General features: G+C 37.7%; 1 protein-coding gene and 1 pseudogene across 1 annotated transcript in view; both read left to right on the top strand.

Annotated features, from left to right (window-relative positions):
• ABCC11 (ATP binding cassette subfamily C member 11) overlaps nt 1-885 on the top strand; it is a 77,562-nt gene extending 76,677 nt beyond the window's left edge. Inside the window, exons 28-29 of the mRNA XM_044659727.1 lie at nt 331-495; nt 799-885. Of these exons, the coding sequence (XP_044515662.1) occupies nt 331-495; nt 799-885 (252 nt within the window). The remainder of the gene's footprint in view (nt 1-330; nt 496-798) is intronic.
• Nucleotides 886-7,600: 6,715 nt separating this feature from the next.
• LOC123233667 lies at nt 7,601-8,346 on the top strand (annotated as a pseudogene).
• The last annotated feature ends 14,739 nt before the right edge of the window (nt 8,347-23,085 follow it).

Consider the following 23,085-nt stretch of genomic DNA (forward strand, 5'->3'; position numbering starts at 1 on the left):
CTTTAGGGACTTTTGAATCCTAGAGACTTTGCTTTCTGGTTATATATAATTAACTCTAGGATAAGTAGGTAGTGCAGTAGATTGAGTGCTGGGCCTGGATTCAGAAGATCTGAGCTCAAATCTAGCCTCAGACACTTAGTACTTACCCTAGAAATTTAATCTTTTTTTATATCTACCACCGAGGGTTGTTGTGAGGAGGATCAAATAAGATTTTATTTATAAAACACTTAGCAAATTGTCTGGCACACAATAGGAACTTAATAGATGCTTATTCTTTTCTCCTTCCCTAGATCAGGGTTCTAATGTTATCTTCTACTCCTCCTTTACCAGATTATAGTAATAGATGAAGCTACTGCCTCCATTGACCTGGACACTGATGCCCTGATCCAGCATACAATTAGAGAAGCATTCCATGGTTGTACTGTGCTGATCATTGCACATCGTATCACAACTGTGCTGGACTGTGATCGCATACTAGTCATGGAAAATGGAAAGGTACAAAGAACTTCGTGGGACCAAGAAGAGATGGCAGGATTCATACCAGGACAAAAGGATTTCTTCCTTTTTCAAGATAAGCCATAGCTGCTCTTTCAGCTACTCAACCCTTAAGAATACTAGTATTAGGAAGAACCTTAAAAATTAGTCTCCATTTTAAAGATGGAGAAGACTGAGGCATATAATGGGGAAGAGATTTGCCTGAGATTAGTGGCTGAACTAGGACTTGAACAAATGTTTCCTGATGGCTAATCCAGTGATCTTCCCTACTCACTCTATTTTTATCATCTGGCTATTTTCTAGGTGTTGGAATATGACAAACCTGAAGTCCTACAGCAGAGACCTGATTCAGCATTTTCAGCTTTGCTGGCAGCAGTACATAAAACATAAAGTTAGAGCATGGGGTATGGGAGAACTCCAGATGGATCTGAAGGTCAGAGATAGAAACAGCTCAACTACTAAGCTGTGAAGCTCTGAAGCCCCAAGACTACAGAGAGAGATTGTTTATGAATACCTTGATGAACTCAGTTCATCCAGAGATCCAGATCATGTTAGAATTTGATGATCTCCTTAGAGAAAATGAGCACATTTTTTAAAATTTAAAATTATGTTCTTAACTAACACCAAATAAAATGAACATTTCCATATCTGAAATGGAAAGGAAATGATTGTACAAGAAACTTTGAATCTCTATTATGTAGAGCTTGCTTTTCTTTTTAAGGATATAATAAATTCAACATGTAACTTTCAAAGTTGCCTGCCAATCTGTAATTCCTTCTGGCCTTCTTTCCTCTTCTTATTTTGCAGTTTGATGGGGGAAAGGGAAATTCGTTCTCCTGCTTACCTCTCCCATCCAATCCTGGCACCTCCCCCAAAATGGAAAGAAAACGAAAAAAACCTTTTTTTTTAAACAAATATGCACAGTGAAGCAAACAAATTTTCCCATTGTTCACATATAAAAATGAATATTTTTCTTAGCAACTTGTCACTTCTCTATCAGGAAGTAGGGTAGCATGCTTCGTCATTAGATGCTTATTCTTTTCTCAGTCCTCAGCAATTGTGGTTGGTTGTTGCCTAAGAGAGTCTTTAGTAATATCCCCAAATAGTATGTTATCTTTCATTGTTAAAATTATCTTTGACTCACACATTCATTAGGATTGAGTTATTTAGCCTTTACTTTTTAGTTCTTCTTTCATAACCTTTTATTAAGTGTATTTTTTATTGAAATACATTTAATAAAATATATGTTTAATATATCTTTTCAGCATTTGGTCATGAAGTTTTATATGTCATAATATGAAGTCAATTTTTGTATAAGTACTATACGGTACTGAAAATAGGTATACTTTTTTCTGTTTCTGTTTAGGAATCACCTTAAAACAATCATAACTAACATTTATGAGATAAATTTCAGGTCCTTAAACTCTTTCTTATTTATTCTCTGGTTAGATTTATTTAGGCTTGAAAAGGGCATTATTGAATTCACCAATCCTTATAGTTTCATTGTTTTTCCACCTAGAACTTATTTTTTATTCTAAATATTGTGATGTTATACCATTAAATATATTTGGGTAAATTATCTCCTCTAGCATTTGTTGTTTCTGATAAGTGTGAAGTGATACCTCAATAATTTTAATTTGCATTTCTCTAATCAATAGTGATTTCGACAACATTTTCATATGACTATAGATCATTTTAATGTCTTCTTCTGAAATTACCTACATATCCTTTGACTGTAATGCCAATTGGGAATTGGTTCTTATTTTTATAAATTGGACTCTGCTATGTATATTTGAGAAATGAGGCCTTTATCAGAAAAACTTGCTCTAAAGTTTTTCAATATTGCTTTAATATCTATGGTACCCTTTAGCAAAGTGTGGTTTCCATGATGATCTCTTTCAATTAGGTCTAATTTTGCTTTTGCTTTATCTGAGATCATGATTGATACCCCTGCCTTCAATAGACTCAGCTCCAGCCCTTCATTTCAGTTCTTTGTGTGTCTTTCTATCCCAAGTCGGTTTCTTGGGCATAACATAGTGTTAGATTTGGGTTTCCATTTCATTCTGCCATCAGCTTCTGTTCTGTGGGTTAGCTCATTACATTCATATTCATAGCTGTGACCACTAATTGCACATTTTCCTCCATACTGTTTTCTTCTTTTTATCCTTCATTCTCTTTTTTATCCTTTCTCTCCTCAGAAGTTTGCTTTGCTTTTGACACTGTCATCTCCACTGTCTCCCCTTATTCCCCACTTCCATATCCATTATCCTCTTCCCTTCCTGTTTCCTTATTGGGTAAGATAGATTCCTATACTCAACTGAGTACATATATGTATTCTTCCTTCCAATAATTCTTAAATGATCTCTTATTGATCTATTTTCCAGATCAGTCAGTTTTCCAGTGAGATATTTCAATTTTTATTCTACTTTTTTCTTTTTTTTTTTTTTTTATCTTGGAGTCATTAGCTTTTACTTGCTCAATTCTAATTTTTAGAGAATCATTTTCTTCAGTGAGCTTTTGTATCTCCTTTTTCATTTGGCCTATTTTGCTTTTAAAGAAGTTCCTTTCTTCAGTAAATTCTTGTACTTTTTTTTAAACATTAGGCCAATTTTTTAAGGTAGTATTTTTTTTGTGCCTCTTACCAAGCTGTTAGTTCTCTTTTCATGATTTTCTTGCATCACTCATACTCCTTTTCCTAATTTTTCTCCTATTACTCATTTCTTTCTTTGATTCTTCTAGAAATTCTTGTTAGGTTTGGGTCCAATTAGCATTTTCTTTGAGGCTATGCTGATACCTGTTTTCACTTTATTGCCTTCTTCTAAGTATATGTCTTGGTATTCTCTGCCACCATACTAGTTTTTTATGATCAAATTCTTTTTGTTGTTGTGGTTTATTCATTTTCCTGGTATATTTCTTCATTTTTAACTTTAAGTTAAAGTTAGTCTCTGCTTATTTGGGGGTGGGGAGATACTGTATCAAGCTTCAGAATTTTTCATGTTACTGTTTTCAGAGATAATTCTGGGGATTGGCGGGTTTTCAGTGTTTCTAAGGTAGTGTTATCCTAGGAAAGGTGTTGTCACTGATCTCATGGTCTATCCTCTGGTCTTTTCCCAGAAAGACCCCTTGTTTCCTTGTAGCTACCAGTACTAATATTCCCATTGGTCTTGAAATTATGACTGGATCTCCTACTCTTCTGCAGTTACAAGTGGTAGCAGTCTTTGTGGCCCTGGATCTGTGACCAAGGTTCCTATTTCCAGGTGACTGACCACAAGCATTCCTTTCTGACCTGAAACTGCAATCCAGAACTGCATATGGGCAAAAAGAGTTGCTAATCAGCACCAACTGCATCCAATGTCAGCAAAAGATCCCTTATAACTTCTTTTTGACCAGTTGTCCAACCTCCTTATCATCTCTTAGCTGAGAGCCCCCAAAGCTGCTCCTGGTCTTATCATGGCCACTTCCCCAAAGTCCATTGCTGGTGCTCCTGCCTTGCTCTGGGCCAGTTCCAACCTCCCCCCACCCATCCCCCCCACCAGAAAGAAAGAAAGGTGTTAAAGACCTTTCTTGTGACCTTCCTAAGTTGTCTTAGGCTAAAAAATGTCTCCCTCTGACCTTTTTCTGGCTCTGCCACTCCACATTTTGACTTAAGGCATTATTTTAAAGTTGTTTGAAGGGGAATGTTGGGAGAGTTCAAGTGAGTCTCTGAGACTCAGTCATCTTGACTTTGCCTTCTTCCTGTTTCAGAATATGCACTTCTGGTGGGAATGTTGTGGCTTTGTGTGATATATTAATTTGTATTATCTGGGGTCCTGACACTACTTTTTCTGAGTACTGACTGTTTTTTTCTTTAAAAATCTTGGGTAGCTCAGGCCAGGGAGCTGTAAAATTTCAGTAGTCTCTTTGTGGTCTGATTTAATGGTTTGATCATTGCCCTCATGATCTGAAGTTTCTCAAACCCAGCATGGATCTGAGAAACACAATAGACAGTTGATATCCTCAGTGTTTGACATCTGGCAGGCTCTATAGGTTCACAGTAGTAGAACTTCAAGTAAGCCTCTGTAAGTATTCTCTGTACTGGTTATTTGGTTGCAAGTCTCAGTGCAAATCTTTGGGATGATTGTATGATCTTGGAATAACATGGCAACTGATTTTCTCTTGTTCTTGCTCTCTGCCCTATATATAGTCATAGGACCTCAGAAGGCTCTGGGTCTTCCTCCTGGGATGGAACCTTTCCCAAGTGACCATAGGCCTCTAACAATCTCATTATACTGAACTGGGCTAAAAAAATTATCTATTGTGGTTCCTTATTATATTTCTCTATCACCATTCAGACCCATATTCTTCACTGGTTTTTGTTTAAATAGGTTTATAAGAGAGATATGCTGTATTCTTTCCTCTTACTCCACTATCCTTATTAGAGTCAGGATAGGAACATTTTCATCATTCAAATCTCTTTTTCAGGATAAAGTATTATGAAGGAAGGGATGTTAAAAGCACCTTAGTGTGAATATGGCCTATTAGGTCAAATAAATAATACTTGCTCCTCTTTCAACACTGCTTTAGGCTTTAGAAAGCATTTTCCTCCCTAAAACCATGAGGTCATGGGTGTTGAGCATTATGGTCTTCTGAGGCCAAGACATATGATGTTTGATCAAAGTTATATAGCTGGTAAATGGAAGAGTCAAGACTCAAACTCAGGTTTTCTGCATCCAAGTCTACATTCTGCTGGTTCTCACATAAGATGTAAACCAACTCCATGTTGTGCACAGTAATAGTAATGAAGTATGATGACCAACTATGAATGACTTAATTATTGTCAGCAATACAAGAATTTAGGTCAACTCCAAGGGACTTATGATGAAAAATACTATCCACCATCATGGAAGAAAAGGAATCTATTTTATTATTTTTTTGGAAAATTTTTATTTAATTAATTGATTTAGAATATTTTTCCATGGTTCCATGATTCATGTTCTTTCCCTTCCCTCCTCCCCCCCCCAGCCAATGAGTAATTCCACTGGGTTTTACATATATCATTGATCAAGACCTATTTCCATATTATTCATATTTGCACTAGGGTGATTGCTTAGAGCAGTGGTTCCCAAACCTTTTTGGCCTACGGCTCACTTTCCAGAAAAAAAATTACTTAGGGCCCCCTGGAAATTATGAAACTATTTATTGAACTCAGAATAGAATGTAATACAAAAAAAGTGTGGCCATCATTGCCCCCCTGGATCGCTGCAGCACCCACCAGGGGGCGGTGGTGCCCACTTTGGGAATCACTGGCTTAGAGTCTACATCCCCAGTCATGTCCCCATTGGCCCATGTGATCAAGCAGTTGTTTTTCTTCTGTGAAGAAATGGAATCTAAATACAGATTGAAGTGTATCATTCTTCACTTTATTTCCTCCATGAATTTTTCTGTAGTGTAAGTGAAATGTCTTTTTTCACAATATGATGAACATAGAAATATGTATTGTATGATAACACATGTATAACCTATATCATATTACTTGCTATTTTGGGGAGGAGAGAGGTGAGAGAGAGTAAGAGAACATAGATTGCAAAATGTCAGAAAACAATGATTAAAATCCAATTGACATGTAATCTGGAAAAAATATGTGAATGAACTCTGAGACAGCCTGCTTCTTTGTGGTCCTGCATATGTAATTATTTATATTGGACTTCAGGCAGTTGCTTCAGGCTTGCTTAGTCACTTCCTCTCTGTATTTTCATCTGCTTTTCATATTTGGCCTTTTTCTACTTGTCCATACCCCCATTTCTTCCTTTTCCAAGCCCTGTCCTCAAAGTATACCCAACACTCTTACCTATTGTTCTGCACACAACACATAACTGACACATTTTCACTGAGGTCCACTTCCATGGCCTTTGATAGAGAAGCCCAAAATGGGAGGTTGATTGGATCATACATTTAGAGTTGGAAGGGACAAGGGACCACAGAGATCATTTAGTCTAACACATTCTGTTTCACAGATAAGGAAACAGAGGCCCAAAGAGTCTAAGAATTTCTTTCATTGCACACTTCTATAGCTCCCTCAGCATCTTCCTTTATCTTTGTCCTGCTATTTGGCTATACAATTTGCATTTTTAGTAAATACTAGAGATTGCATTATAAATTCACATTTCCTCATTTCTATAGTTGCAAGGCATTAATCATGCCCAAACCCATTTCTGTACTTTTTGAAAGGTGCTGTGACCATTTATTTTGCTGTGAGCAAAAGTTGTTAAATCATTCAGTAAGTATTTATGGAATGCCTACCATGTGCCCCCCAGGACTAGTCTGGGCCCCGGTATTAAATTATTAATAGTTGACACCACCAAGTTAAATGAAGATTATTATTTTTGGTTATTACTTACAAAGAATTCTATGGGAGAAATGGTGAATTGTTTTTTCTATTAATCATATAGCTTACATATCAATACTTTCATCTTTTAAAAATTTTAATTTTAACTCGATTCTATTAAGCAAACATTAAGTGCCTACTAAGTGCAAGCTACAGTGCTAAGCACTTGAAATACAAAGACGAAAAGCTTTTTATTTCCTATCATCAAAAAGTTTACATTCTAAGTAGAGAAATACAACTGGGGCTGTGAAACTTTGCATAACTTCTATAAGTATAGTTGTGGACTCCTTCTAATAAGAATGAGGGGTGGTAGGGGGAGGCTGGGTAGCTCAGTGGATTGAGAGCCAGGTCTAGAGACAGGAGGTCCTAGGTTCAAATCTGACCTCAGACACTTCCCAGCCGTGTGACCCTGAGCAAGTCACTTGTCCCCCATTGTCTACCCTTACCACTCTTCTGTCTTGGAGCCAATACACAGTATTGACTCCAAGACGGAAGGTAAGGGTTTAAAAAAAAAAAAAGAACGAGAGGTGGCAGAGAAATCAATTTATTTGTGCCTACTTTGTGGAAAAGTACTGGGAACCTTGAGTTTGGGGACCCTCTTTCCCATGGCCACGATACCTCAAAGCAGGTAATGCTGGGACTCTTGGGCCACTGTCCTTAGAGAAGCTATGGGTGCCTTTGGCCATTGTGGTGTGCCTCCTGTGTTTCTGCATGCTCTAACCTGTTTCTCACCTGGAGTGAATGAACTGATTTCCTGCTGCCATGTTGAAGAGGTTTGCTACTGAGGATGAAACTTGGGCCTTTGTTTGATAAACTACAAGCCCTGGTCATTCAACAGAATCAAAAAAAGAAATGTAACATACAAGACCCCAAAATGAAGCCAAAAAAGAATCTCCAAGAGTCCTCAAATGAAGAGGAAGAACCTGGCCCAAAGCTTGCAAAACAAAATACAGACTCACTACCTTCACTTAGCAAAGATATATTTTCTTATATGGGAAATGCCACTGTAATCTACACAGATGGCTGCTGCTCTGGTAATGGAATGCCTGAACAGTCATTGGGTTTACTGGGGGCCAGGCCATCCCCTAAATGTGGGTGATAGACTTCCTGGGTGACAGACAAACCAGAGAGCAGAAATGCATGGCACCTGCAAAGCAAACGAATAAGCAAAGAATCAAAACATCAGTAAACTGGTTCTCTATATAGATAGCAGGTTTACTCAAAATGGTATGATGTGTTGGGTTAAAGGCTGGAAGAAAAGTGTCTGGAAAATAAGCCCAGGAAATGATGTCATCAACAAAGAAGACTATGTGAAGCTCTATATACTTGCTCCAGGAACAGACATTAAGTGGGTATGTTTTTCTGGTCATTCGAGGTTTGTAGGCAATAAAGAAGCTGATAGATTAGCAAAGGAAGGAGCTAAAAAAATCTCAGGAATCTACATAGTAGAGGCAGCTACGTGGTACAGTGTAGGCCTTGTAGACTAATGGAAGATATATCATATTATACATGTATAAATAAAACCTGAAAAGCAAAAGCCCGGGAGTACAAAGATGACAAATGGCACAGTTCTACTCTAGGGGTATATGCAATTTTCTTAAGGTGGAGAAGACAAGTAGGTACACATGTAAGTCTAATAAGAGAGAGAATACAACAGGGGCAAAGAAATTATGAAAAACAAAGAGCTTTAGGAAAACTTGGGGAGGAAGAGAAAAAGACCACAGATTTAGAAGCAGAAGGGACATTAGAGATCACTTATTTCAATCCCTTAATTTTATAAATGATAAAACTGAGGCCTAGAAAAAACAAAAAATAGACCTTTGTCATCCAGGTAATAAGTGTTAATCAACTAGTGTGGAGGAAAGACGAGCTCAGCTCTTAGAAGCTGAGACTTGAAAGAAAAGGCTTTCATCAGATGCCTATTCGAACATTCTGGCTTGGGAGAAAAAAAAGGCGAGATGAATAGTTTTGAATTTGCCTCGAATATAACAACAGCAACAACAGCTAGAATTATAGAGTACTTTAAGGTTTGCAATTTACACGTATCTCACCTCATTTTTTCTTTACAACAGCCCTGAGAGTTAGGTCTTATTATCTCCATTTCACAGATGAAACAACTGAAGCAGACAGAAGTTAAATGACTTTTGCCAAGGGTCATAGATAATGTGTCTGAAAGCTGATTTGAACTTACTTGTTCCTGATTCTTGAGTACAGCACTCAATGCATGCTAGCTGCCTTATTAAATATATATTAGTGATAGAAGCTGGAGGAGATTGCATGGTGAAAAGAAACAATTCTACAGTGCTTAGGATCCAAAGGATGGAACTTTTAATGAAATTGGCAGGAGTAAAGGAAGAATAAAATCATGTACCTATAAAATCTATAATGTCAGGGCCAAGAAGGAGACTTAAGAGCTTCAACATGACTGAGAGTCACAGATAAAATTTATTAGGGAATTGAGTATTTCATTGAAACTCTGAACACCACTGGAAGTAGTGTAAAAAAAAAGTATGGAATAATGGAATAGAAGAAACTTATTGAACCTCAAGGAGAGATATGAGTGAGACTCTCACATCTCTAGTTGGGATTCCTGACAAGAGCTACTACCTAGTTTCTCCAGGAAAGTTTTTGCCACTTTAAATGCTCTCATAGGCTGAATTTAGCTGTAGTTTTCCCCTGTGGTAATTTGGCCACCAGATGTCAGAATCACTCCAAAAATGGAAGGAACCCCAGGGCTGAATTCCCAGCTGGCCTGTTCTGGGAACTCTCCAGGAAGTGATCAGGTAAATCTAGTTGGGGGGAAATCTTCCATAAGTTAGTGGGAAAAGAAGCAGGTCTGCTGTTTTCATACAAGGCCCTTTGATGAACTTGTCTGTAGTCAAAAAGTTGGCTGAGGAGGTTGATGGTGTCACCAGCTTCTTTCATTTTGCCTTTTGTTTAACTTCCCAAAGCCCCAGGCAGGTGTTCAGTTCTCTCACAATTTCTCTTTGACCTCTCATCCCTTTTAGATCCTTCCTACTTACTGACATGCTAGTTGTCTCTAACACCTGAAAGTAGCATTTCTCAAACTAAGTTAAGAACAGAATACTTTTGATCTTCAAATCATAGGATTTGGGTGTGTGAGATCCTTAGAGATTACCTAAAGTCCTTCCCTCTTATTTTACAGATGAAGAAACTGAGGCTTAGAGAGACCCATGCCCTAGAAGTACTAAAATGGCACAACTGGTATTCACAACCAGACTTTGTGATTCCAAATTCAGTGCTTTCTCCATTAGATCACATTGTTTTGATGGAACTTGTAAATGCTGACCCAAGGCTTCTCAGGGACATAGGGATACCTGTGGAAAAATAGGAAAATTGTGGAGCAAAATGTAGGAAAAGGATCCTGGATTTGGAGTAAGAAGATCTAGATTCAAATACTGACTACATCACTACCTTTGTGATGTTGGCAAATCGTTTAAAGTCCCTGGGTGGTTTTGTCTTTGTAGGATGTGCAAATTGGATTAAATGGAATCGAAGTTCTCTTCCTGCTTTAAATATCTGATCCTGGGTTAAAACATTTCCTATTTCAATATTTAATATCTTTAAAAGAAAATTTTGCTAGCCCTGAAATTTTCTCACCCCATCCCTCTTCACATCATGTGGTATACTAGGATTCTTCAGAAGATAGATTTTAGGAAATGTTGTTTTGCAGGATTATTCCTGGCAGAGTGAGAGGGTGTGCTAGTGGAGTAAGGGTAAATTGGGAGTGGGAGAAAGGATTTGCATTTTAACCAGAATCTGAGAGGAAGATAATGAAAATCCAATGGAATTTCAGCATTTTCCAACAGATACGGGGTGGGGGAGATGGAACCCCCCCCCCCTCCAGGACATGAGAGCCTTCCTAGCATTCCTTGACATAATCTCACAAAAAAGATTAAGACACCCTCTCCTAGGCAGTCTTTCCAGTTATTTACAAGGCTTGTTCTATATTCTAACTCAGTGTTGGATCAAGAGTTGTCTGACTCTGAACTTCCTCGTCATTAGTTTTGTTAGAGCAGCAGCTTGAAAATTAGAGATGGGAGTGTTTGCATATGTCAGAGAACCACAGCTGAGTTAAACAGTGTTAGATTGAATACACAAAAGGAGACACTCCTAAAGCAAAATTAGGAGCAACACCACTGGAATAGTCCCAGTGGTCTGGGCAAAATCCACAACGCACAAGGTAAACTGTAAACTAGATAGTTCCTTAAGCATAGCCCAACTCAATAGTGCTAGCTATTCTGTGTCATTCAGATACACAACATTTACACACTTACAGGAGCAGATGAAGGTCTACAAAGAGGGAAGATAATAGAACTTCTAAGGAATTCATAGAAACAATTTTTTTAAGTGCATTCATTGTGTGTGAGGACTAAAATGTATATTTCAAAGAGTAAAACAAAAGAAAAATGATCCTTTGCATAGGGACAGGCAGTTAGCATATGTTGCAACATGTCCTTGACACTTACTATGTTGCTAGAGAAATGAAAAATATTATGTAATCATTTAATAACCATTTAAGTGCTTCTGGGATGCAAGACTAACAGGCCCTACCACAATCCCATTTTAGGTTACTGTGTTTAGCAACAGTTCACACACTGTGATATAATAGAAAGAGTGCTGGGGATAGATGTCACTAGTCACTGAACTGTTTATAACAAATAGATCAGTGGTTTAGGGTCAAACTTCCTCTTGCATAATAAAGGGTAGGGTGGTCACCTCTTCACCTGCTACTGGTTCATTTTCTTATTCATTCTCATCCAAGTAGTAAGAGAATTGAAGGATATGTTTTGATTTTTTCTAATTAGTTACTAAAATTGAAATATCTTCATTCAATCATTAGATTGGAGTCCCATATACATTTATTTTTGTTTAATTAATAATAATAATAAATAAACTGGTGAAGCTTCTATTTTTTCTGTAAGCTTTTGACTATATAATCTATATGTCAAACCTTTTAATATCTTAAGTTTAAAAAATATCTACTGACTATACTATTTATTATCATGGTAATCAGCAACAAAACAAAGATACAAATGATCATTATATTAATATGTTGCTAATTATTATATTAACATTTATTCTCTGTAAGAAAGAACACATAGTCAGCATTAACCACAATTACTTCTCAATTCTGCAAACATAGTCCCACCATTCTGTTATCTCAGGATACTGATAAAAAGTCTCTTCTCAAGAATTTGATTCTGAGGTGAGTGAAATGCCAGTAGGTGTCATCTCAAAAGAATTCAGACTCAGAGATTTTCTATATGGCAAATGCCATGTATGCTATGGCCTCCTTTCCTTAAGGGAATAGACTCTCTGTATAATTGTGATGGTGAGGTTATATACATTTTAGCTATGTGGGAATTATTGTCAGATTCCATATTGGACATTTCCCCTAGGGTGCATGCCAATGTCTGGTGGCTAGGGTGCTGCATGTGTGTTTTTCCACAATCCTCCTCTTGCTGGAGGAGGCCTTAAACTGTAATGCAAATAGTCAACTGCAATGCAAATGGTATTATATTGAGCTAAAGGCTACAAGTGACAATTTGCTCTTAGTCATGTGCAGAGTGGGGTTTTCCCTTGGAAATCCCCTGTAACTATTGAGGTACTAGGACCCTCAAAATTTTGTTGTCCTAACAGGATCTCCTTTCCTCATCAGCTTCCCTTAACCCCCCCTACCCCAATGAAAATAAGACATAAGCTCAGTTCTCTCAGGAAATAAGTCCTCTTTGTTCTTTTTCCCTGTCTTCTCCTTAGCCACCAGAGTTAATGGTCTGGTCTCCCCAGAATGGCAGTTAAAATCTCAGTCTTCAAAGACAGTTAAACTGTACCTGTCAGTCAATAACATTTATTAAGTACCTGCTTTATAGCAGATACTGTGCTATATACTGGGCATACAAACAAAGCAAAATATATCTCTCAAGGAGTTCATAGTCTAATGCACAAACAACTACGTATAAACAAACTATTAGCAGGATAAATAGGAAATAATCAACCAGAAGGAAGACACTGGAAATAAAGGTGTTCAGGAAAGGCTTTCAGTAAAAGATGTGAGTTTAGCAGGTACTTGAAGGAAGGGTAGGCAGAAAGCAAAGATAGGAGACAGTATTCCGTGCTTGGGAGACAACCAGTGAAAACATCATGTGAGAATTAATACTACCCTGAACCCCTTTTCTTTCTTTTGGCACCCTAAGATCAGCCTTGGATTTTACAGGGAAAATTCCATATTGAGATTGAAAATAGCCCATTCTCTGAATCCCATCTTTGATTGAATTAAGAAGAAAGGCTAATGGTTATGTGTGACCGAACTATTTAAGATAAAGGGAATCAGAGGCCTTTGGGTTGCTAGTTCCCAGAAGATCAGCCTCTGATTTAGTCTGAGATGGATTCCATCAAATTAGTGGGACTTAGAAAAGTGATGTCAGAAGGAGCACAAACTTGGATTGAGGAAAGGAAGGAAACTCTCTTTTGCATCTGAATCATGGTGAGAGAAGGTGGCTAAGTAGCACTGGAGTGTTCATAGTGTGACCCTGAAGCTGGCTTGGGGAGGTAGCTAGGAGAGCGCCAGTGAGGGTTAGCACTGGCTAGGGGAGCCCTGGAGCTCACACATCGTGTAGGGCTTGGATCTAGCTTGACACCTAACTCTTCTGAGTTCTGGCTGAGAAGCTGGAGCGGTTGGCTAGGGGATGAGACTTAGGAAGGGGACAGCCTGCCACATGTAACTGGTGCCTTTTCTTTTTCTGACTGGTTTTGTTACTATTTAATAAATTAAGATATAATCTCCAGAGAATTTTAATCTTATTAGTCAGGAGATGGAGTGTTCTGTTTCAGGCAAGGAGATCAGTAACCTTGGATCCCAGATTTTATGGTGGGGTGGAGTATAAAGTATAAGAAGGCTGGAAAGGATGGGGGAACTGCTTTTGAAGGCTTTGAAAAACAAAGGATTTTATATTTGAATTCTGGATTTCATTAGCAGTCATTACTAGTTTAGGTAGGTTAGCAGTGGAGAGGAGAGGGGGACACTGTGACATGGTCAGATGTACTTTAGGAGATTACTTTAAAAGCTGAGCAAAGGAGGACCTGGAGTAGGGAGAGATTGTGGCAAGCAGATCAACCAGAAGTCTAATGCAGTATCTTAAGTGTGAGGAGGTAATGAGGGCTGGCACCTGGGTGGTGGTAGAGTCATAAGAGAGAAGAAGACATAGGCAAGTGATGGCATTAAGGTATAATCAACACACATTGGAAACAGATTGCCAGTGGGAAGGTAAAAGAGAGTGAGTAGAGGATAAGATGAAGCTTATAAGCCTGATTGATTGGGAAGACAAAGTAATAACTAGAAAAAAGTAATTGGGAAATTCCCATGCATAGCTCTATGAAATTATGAGCTCTGTCATGTGGGGTTATTCAAGATGGACAGATCAGAATAGAGAGTGCTGACAAAAAGTGATCCCCTGGGGGCAGCTGGGTAGCTCAGTGGATTGAGAGTCAGGCCTAGAGACGGGAGGTCCTAGGTTCAAATCTGGCCTCAGACACTTCCCAGCTGTGTGACCCTGGGCAAGTCACTTGACCCCCATTGCCTACCCTTACCACTCTTCTGCCTTGGAGCCAATACACAGTATTGACTCCAAGACGGAAGGTAAGGGTTTAAAAAAAAAAAAAAAAAAAAAAAAAAAAAAGTGATCCCCTGGAGAAGGAAATAGTATACCGCTCTCCATTATCTTTGCCAAGAAAATCCCATGGATAGTATTAAAATACTAAAAGATGTAACATCAGAAATTGAACCCCTCAAGTCAGATAATGGAGGACAGAAAGGCCTGGCTCACAAAGAGTTAGAAATGCCTGAATGACTGAACAACAAGAAAAACAACCATTGTGAAATTAGAATGAGAAGAGGGTTTTGGAGAAAAGAGAATAATGATTTTATCTTTGGATAGGTTGAGTTTAAGATGTCAATGGAACATCCAGTAAGGATTCTATTTGCTCTTAAAGAAAATGTAACAATATCTATGTTCTCCATAGGTGAGGCTATTGAAGCTGATATATAATGGTCCCACTACTGCAAGGGTCAGAAGTATTCATATCAAAATATTCATAGCTATCTTACCTGTGACATAGACCAGCTTTGTGATCCCAGAAAAACCACTTAAATTCTTATTATCACAGTAATTTTCTAAGAATAAAAATATCAGAACTGTAACACAATTGCTTTTCTGCATTGTTAGAGGGAATTTCCTTGCTAGGATCTCCCTACATTCATGAAATCACAGGTCTGTTAAAAAAATAAAATAAAATTAAAATACCTTTATTTGTGGCAGCAAAAATAAATCAAAACAAAGTGGATATATATCAAATGAAAAGTGGCTGAACAAATTGTGATCCTCCATCAGTGTAAAAGAATATTACTGTACTGTAAGAAACAATGAATATGAGGAATTCATATAAGTATATTGTTGCATATAAATTGATATAAAGTAGAAAAGAAAGCAGAATTAGGGGTATATCCACAATGACTAAAATGTCACAAACAAAAATAATTCCAAATGATACCAGAAGATAGCTGAACTCAGATTTATTTGCGATGATCAATTGTTCTGGAGAATAGGTGGTCAAGTCTTTGCTGTCCAAAGTCTTTCTTTCTTCTTTAAGTCTACCTCAAACCAAACATAGCTACTTCCTGAAGAACTTAGTCACTAATTTCATTCCTTATATTCTAATTAGGAGTCACATCTCCTATATACAGCATGCAGTACAGAGCTTCTGGGCTTGGGTAGGAGCTGAGGCCATGATCAATACTGTGTTTCCATTTTTGTTTCCATTGTTTTCTTTCCATATACGCATGCCCTCAGTTTTTAAAAGTATTTTTTCCTCAGTTACATGTAAAAATAATTTTTAACCTTCATTTAAAATTTTTTTGAGTCAAATTCTCCCCCTCCCTCTTTTCCTCCCCTTCACTTTCCCTAATATGACAAGCAATCTAATATAGATTTTTACATGGGCAATACTATAAAATATTTTTCTATACTAGTCAGTTAGTGGAAGATAATTCAAACAAAAAAGTTTAGAAAGAAAATGAAATATAGTATGTTTTGGTTTGCATTCAGATTCCATGAATTATTACTTTGGAAGTGGATGGCATTTTTCATCATGAGTCCTCAGCAAATGTCTTGGATGACTGTATTGCTAAGACTAGATAAGTCATTCATGTTCATCATACAATATTGCTATTACTGTGTACAATGTTCTTCTGGTTCTGCTCAATTCAGTTTGCATCATGTAACTCTTTCCAGGTTTTTCTGAAATCATCTTTCTCATCATTTCTTATAATATAGTAGTGTTTCATTACAACCATATACCTCAACTTGTTCAGTCATTCTCCAATTGTTGTACATATCCTTAATTTCCAATTTTTTTCTACCACAAAAAGAGCTGTTATAAATATTTTCTGCTCAAATAGGTACCTCCTTTTTTTTTTTTTTTTTTTTTATCTCTTTGGGATACAGATCTAGGAGTAGCATTGCTATGCCCCACATTTTACCTAAATCCTAATCAACTTTCAAAGCCCACATCTTAAATCAAGCTGTTGGGAACTACTCAAGCCAATTTAAGATCAAGGATTTAGAGCTGGAAGAGACTAAAAGATTATGTCTAATGATCTCATTTTAAAGATGAGAAATCTGTGGCCCAGAAAGTTTAAATATCTTAACTAAGGTCACACAGGTAGTAAATGATAGTTTTGAATTCAAGTCCTCTGAATCCTAGTCTATAAAGCATTGTAGCACTTATTATTTGGATTATTTATATAAAGGGGCTTGCTTGGTTAGATTGCCTAACATGTAGATGCCCTATGTTTCCTACATGGGCGGTGTGGTCTCCTTTGATTAGCTAAATTAGAACTGACCACACAGAGTCTTTCTGAGTTTTTTTCTTGCAATATCCAGGGTGTGAAGATCACATTTCATCCAGTTCACAGGCCCCATAATGTAAGCCTTGTCTGGTATAAAACTGAGCTCTTCATATTTGCAAGGATCCTGGAGAGATTCTCTGCCTAAGACTTTTTATTTTAGTTTATCCTACATCAGAAAATCCTAGAAAATTAAAAAAATATATTTTTAGGGCTGGAAGTGTACAATCAGCTTTTTTCTGTTGTATAATCCCTCACAAGTCCATTCCTTTGGTGTAATTCTGCAAGCTTTTCATTTGTTGATTTTTTATTCATTTAAATTCAGTTACTTTTTATATTATTGAATTCTTTTTAAGTATCACTATATTGATGCCCATTACTGATAAACAAATATAGACATTGTTCCATATTACCAAGTCCTGTAGAAGTACAGTGATCCCTCACCTATTGTGGGAGTTGGGTTCCAGAAAACCCCTTCAATAGGTGAAAATTCACGAAATACAGTTACTGAACCAATCTGTGCCCAGGATACAGAACACAATTGGTTGTCTTTCATTCCATCAGTCAATAGTGTGCTGTGTACAATCTCAAGTTGGCAAACTTGAGCAAGTGGTAGTGGCATATTGCATTTCCATTGTGCATACTACGGTATTCATCTGCAAAATCCCATGATGTAGTAAAAACTCCACAATACAGAATTAGATGTATATTTTTTAAACCTGAGATGCAATGAAGCCTTGGTAAGTGAACCATGATATAGTAAGGGATGACTATATTGATTGTTGTTATGAGAAATCAGAAATCACTAGATTGCTGCTGTCTAGTAGAAATGTTCATATTATTCTTTTTGCATTTAAATTGACCTAGACTACTGGTTTTTTTTGAAAGCAAAATACTCTGCTATTTCTTAGGGTGAGATGTCTGAGCCCAAACTCCATAAATATCTGACTTTTTTTTGCTACTTTTCTCATTCAGCTTATTTGTTTTCTTACCTTTGTGTTTTGTTTGGTGGGTCTTTTGAATTCCATTTGGTTTACCTGGGCAGTAGCAGAGATCCATGGGGAGAATTTTGGGTGCTCTTTGGGATAAAAGACCAAGAGGTAATTGCTTGAATCTTTGTTGGGACTGCCTATGCTAGAAAAATTCTAGAGAATTTTGGTGTGTCCTGTGTAGAAAAGGAAACTCTTTGTGTAGACCTCAGTTGAATGGCCTTATGCACTGAGGGAATCATTGAAAGACTTTCTATCCAAGACAATCTCCTCATTTGAAAAACCTGATACCAAGTTGCACCCAGATCCTAAATCTCTTTTGGGGTGGGTGTTAGCAGGGCTCTATATAGTTTGGAAAACTCAGTGGGGACTAGATTTCTGTTCAATATAGAAGCCAGTTTTAGCTTTACTCTTTCTTTTGTTTTGATTTGAAAAACACCTCATAAGGGTAAGGCTAAGCAAGCAGAAGTAATTGGCAAATTTTGTAAAATGCATCTTGTTTTGTTGAATCTGCAAAGTTTTGTATTTGGGGAAAACCATAATTTATAGCTGTACATATTGGATTATATATTTTCATATTACTTGACTGTTTTAAGGCTGAACTGTATGGCACTGGAGAAGCAAGTGAAAGGACATTGCTTGTGCTTCCCCAGAGATGACTGAGAAAATATTCTGAATATGGAACAAGAAGTGAATTTGGGATGATGACTAATACATATACCTGTGCCTATTTAACTGTGATGCGAAATTTCAAATGGAGCAAAGAGTAACTGGATGTTCCCAGATCATCCAATATGGAAGAACTTTTATTGTCTAGCACATGGAGGAGTGTAGCCTTCTATGATTGGCTATGTTAAAACTGGCCAGATTGAGTCACTTTTCTGGCATTTTTTTTGGCACTCTCTTTCCTGTTGTATCTAGATGATGAAGATCAGTTTATCCATTGTATAATATCACGAATTGAACTAGTGAGAGAGGAAGGACTTCTTCCCTTGTGCTCATTTATTTCAGCTTGAGGAATTGAATTGGGGATCCAAGACAACTTCAAGAGATTCATGACAGAAAAGGATATCCATTGCCATAGAGGGAACAGATGGAGTCTGAATGGCATGGGACTTGGGGTTACCTTTCTGGACACCTTTTCAAACTCCAGAAGATTTCAAATCAAACAAAGTGCAGAAAAATTCCTTTCTTTCTTTATTATTATTGTGATGCTGAGGAAAAGATGACTTTGGGCCTACTCATGATAAGAAAAGACCCTTGAGAGAAATAGTCCCTTTGGATTCTCCTCTAGATTTTGAGATGGACACAGATATATATCTTCTGGTTATGCTCTGATACCATTGAGTTGTAATCTAGGACATCTACTTGATCCCTAAACTATGCCTAGGCAAACCCTATGTCTTCAGGACACAAACGTCACTCTAGCCCCACTCAAGTGACCAACACTCCCACTTCTGGCTAAATTCATGCTATCACCATTCCCTCTTTAAGCCATGTAGCACCTGTTGTCAATAGGGTATAAACCCCCCCCCCCCCCACAAAATCCATCCCTAGAGGAGGCAGTGCCCAAACTCAACCCTGTCTCTCGACCTTTCGACATTACTCTCTAAATTAATAAATTTCCTGGGCAAGTCACTTAACTCCCATTGCCTAGTCCTTACCACTCTTCTGCCTTAGAACCAAAACCCAGTATTGATTCGAAGATGGAAGGTAAGGATTAAAAAATAATAATAAAATAAAATAATAAATAAATAATTTTCTCTTTTTATTTTAAGTTTTGGACTCTTGCATTCTTGCAAAGGATACCTGTCCCAAACCCCAGGGATTCACTTCAGGTCCCCCACAACATGAATACAAATTCATTCCATTCTTTATTTCCTCCATGAATTTTCCTCATGTGGAAAAAAAATGAAGTGGGCCTGGGGATGTTTATTCCTACGCTGTTTCATTTGTCCTCAGTTTTAGGTGTTACAGAAAGATGATGAGGTTCAAGCCATGGAGGATGTTGGAATCAGCTAGCCTGGCAAGGAAGCCCAGAGAAATCAAGGTGTCTAGATCTGGAATCTGAGGTAGGATGCTGGATGTGGAGATAGAACCATGTTATATAGGAATAGAGATGAACAGAGCTAAGCTTTGAACCTAATCTCTGCCCCCTCCCCAGAGAAATAGGGATTTCACCTCCCTTGAGTTGTAGATTATTATACCTTTTGAAGTAAAGTTAACTCAATGTTATTGGCTAAATGAAACAAGGGTGCCGGGGATTCTCTACACTCCAGGAGAACACAACTGGTGGGGGCTGGAGCTGTATGCAGAGTCTAAATACCCTTGAAATCCCTTGAGGTTACTGAAGAACTCTTAAGGGAAGGGTGAAATAAAACCTGCCTGGCCTTCAGGCAGTGGAGTCTAGAGTAAGAATTATACTTGTTTTAATACTTAATTCTAGGGATAGCTAGGTGGCTCAGTGGATTGAAAGCCAGGTCTAGAGATAGGAGGTCCTCAGTTCAAAGGTGGCCTCAGATACTTCCTATCTGTGTGACCCTCCAGCAAGTCACTTAACCTCCATTGCCTAGTCCTTATTTCTCTTTTGCCATGGAACCAATACATAGTATTGATTCTAAGACAGAAGATGAGGTGTTTTTTTTAAACAAAAAATTCTATGAAAACAATATTGTTACTGAACTGTTTGATGTGTGTAATTCTTTTCTTCCAAGGAAAAGAACCCTGGATACATTTAGAAATATTTCTAGGCTTTAAGAAAACTCTTTAAGAGGGACAATGACAACATGAAGAATGCTACTTCATTGACCAGGAAGGTGATGGCCTAGAAAGCATGTCAAATGAAGAATGGGAGCAGCAACTGGAAATGTTTAGCCTTGAGGAAAGAAATGTGAGATAAGAAAACAGGAAGAAGAGACTCTGTTTTTGAGAAAGGTGAGAAAGGCATACTTAAAGAAAAACTTTTGAAGGGTTATCAAATAGGTTCATAATCTGGAGACTATGAACTTAATCTTAGAAGATATTTTGAAGATGGTATTTCAGTATAATAGATTTCCTTTGTAATTCTATGTATTTAATGTATTTCAAAACATTATCCTGAAAAGGGATCTATCTATAGGCTTCACCAGACTGACAAAGGGTCCATAAAAAAAGCCCTTAAGAACCCTTAGTTTAGATTAATTCTGTTTATAGAAAAAATAAGGAAGAAATTGGTGGAAATTAGGGACAGATTTTTGACTCCATTTGATGAACAAGTTTCTAACTAGAATTGTTTCATGAGATAATGAACTCTCTTACAGGGGAAGTATTTGAATAGATGCTACTTGATGGCTTGTGAGTAATATTAGCTAGTAGTAGAAGCTAATTATGCAAATATTTGTCCCATTACTCTAGTTTTGGATCTTGGATAATCTTTCTCAGGAGCTTTCTCAGGCTTCCTTAGGCTCTGTCCCTGTTGGACTCTGTCCATGATGATCAAATTATTGGGAATAGTTGCCAGGGGCTAGACCACTTCAGGAATAATGCAGTTTTTCCTGTGGGCAGTTAAAAATTGCCTGTTAGGTTAGGGTCAGTAGCTGATTTCCACTCTAAAAAAAAACCCATATTGAAAAGAAATCTGAAAGTATATGTAACATTCCATGCCTTTGGACTGTCCCTCTCCTTCACTTCTGAAAAGGAGTAAAGGTGTCTTCTAGGAAGTTTCTTACCCGGAATTAGCAAAATGGTGAATAGTAAAAAGGAGGAAGATTGTTTCCCTGACAGCTGAGAGCCTTGAATTCTATTTTTATCTCTGTCTCTAATGCTGTGACCTTGGACGAATCATTTTCCTCCCTGAACCCCAGTTTTCTGTCCTGTGAGGCTTTGGAGTAAAGGCCTGACTCTGCACTGACTTGCTATGTGACTTTAAGCAAGTCATTTCCTTCTTTGAGTCCTCCAGTTCCTTATCTATAAAAAAAGTGTTCTCTAGAGTCCCTTCCAGCTCCAATATTCCATGGTTCTATGAATCTATGAATAAATTTCTTTCCTGGCTCACATTCTGCCCTAAAACAGTCATTGCTACCTAATAAATTACCACAGCTGCCTTCAAGGTAAAACAATATCAAGCTATTTATTTCTCATGTCAAGAAAGAAATGTCTGATATTCTCCCTAAATGAAAAAGTCTCCTGTCAAATTCTTGGCTCTTCAGTGCTGTTCTTTGCATGTTGCACTTTATGCAGCCATGCCCTTCTCATCAACTTCTGTTTAAAACCAGAGGGCCTCAATTCTGTCTCTGGGCTTGATGAAAATATTGCCCTCATTCTTTGAGCAAGTATATTTCTCCATTCTGGAAAATGTGTGCCCATATCCCATGAAGCATTTTGCTCCTTGTTCTAATGGAAGTCTGGCCTCACTCCAAAAGAGAACATATCACTGTAACATGGAATAATATAACATGTAACATATATTCAACCTCCTTGCCTTTACTCATTATCTTCTCCACAGCTGAAATGGTCTTCTCCCTCCTCTCTCCTTCCTCTTCCTAGTCTGCTAACTCCTGGCTCATGTGACCCAGTTCATATCCCACCCACTCAATGAATCATTCCCTGACCATTCCAGTCCACAAAGATTTGTCCAGTCCCTGAGCTCTTACTGCACATTTAATCTATACTAAGCAAGATATCTTCGAATTACAGGTTTTCTGAGCCAGGCTTAGGGGTATTTAGGTATAGTTGCCTATGGCACAACACACAGGGGAGGAAAAGGAGGCACATTTTACTATGACTTTTTATCAGTGTCTATTTTTTTAAATATCAGAAAATTCTGGTTTCTGTGGCCTTCTGGTCTATTTTACAATGTCAAGTCACAAATGTGATAACGAAAGCTCAAAGTCACTAGTGGACAGGCACACACAGGAGATCTACTTTTCAAATGCAAGAGGGAACTACATGCAGACCTTGCCTAGGGCAAACAAATGCCTTATGGCTAGATCCAATATACTTGTATTGTTCTCTAATAGTTTTGTGTCAGTATTTTGGGCTCTTCCAACAGTACTGTAAATGCCTTGAAGGCAGGAATCATGTTTTATGTCTGTCTTAAGTTCTCAGAAAGTAAGACCTCATCTTGTACTGGGTAGCATGGACAGGGGCCTCTTCTGACCATGAAGATTGCCATGAACAATGACTACAAGTCATGCCCTGCCTTCCACTCAGTGTTTCATCTTCGGAGAGTCAAAGAATTCATAAGGCTTACAGGATTTCAAATTAGAAGAGAGTTTAGTATTCATTTAGTTCTCTCTCTCTCTCTCTCTCTCTCTCTCTCTCTCTCTCTCTCT

Source organism: Gracilinanus agilis, chromosome 2, assembly GCF_016433145.1.
Source record: "Gracilinanus agilis isolate LMUSP501 chromosome 2, AgileGrace, whole genome shotgun sequence".
Taxonomy (NCBI): Eukaryota; Metazoa; Chordata; class Mammalia; order Didelphimorphia; family Didelphidae; genus Gracilinanus; species Gracilinanus agilis.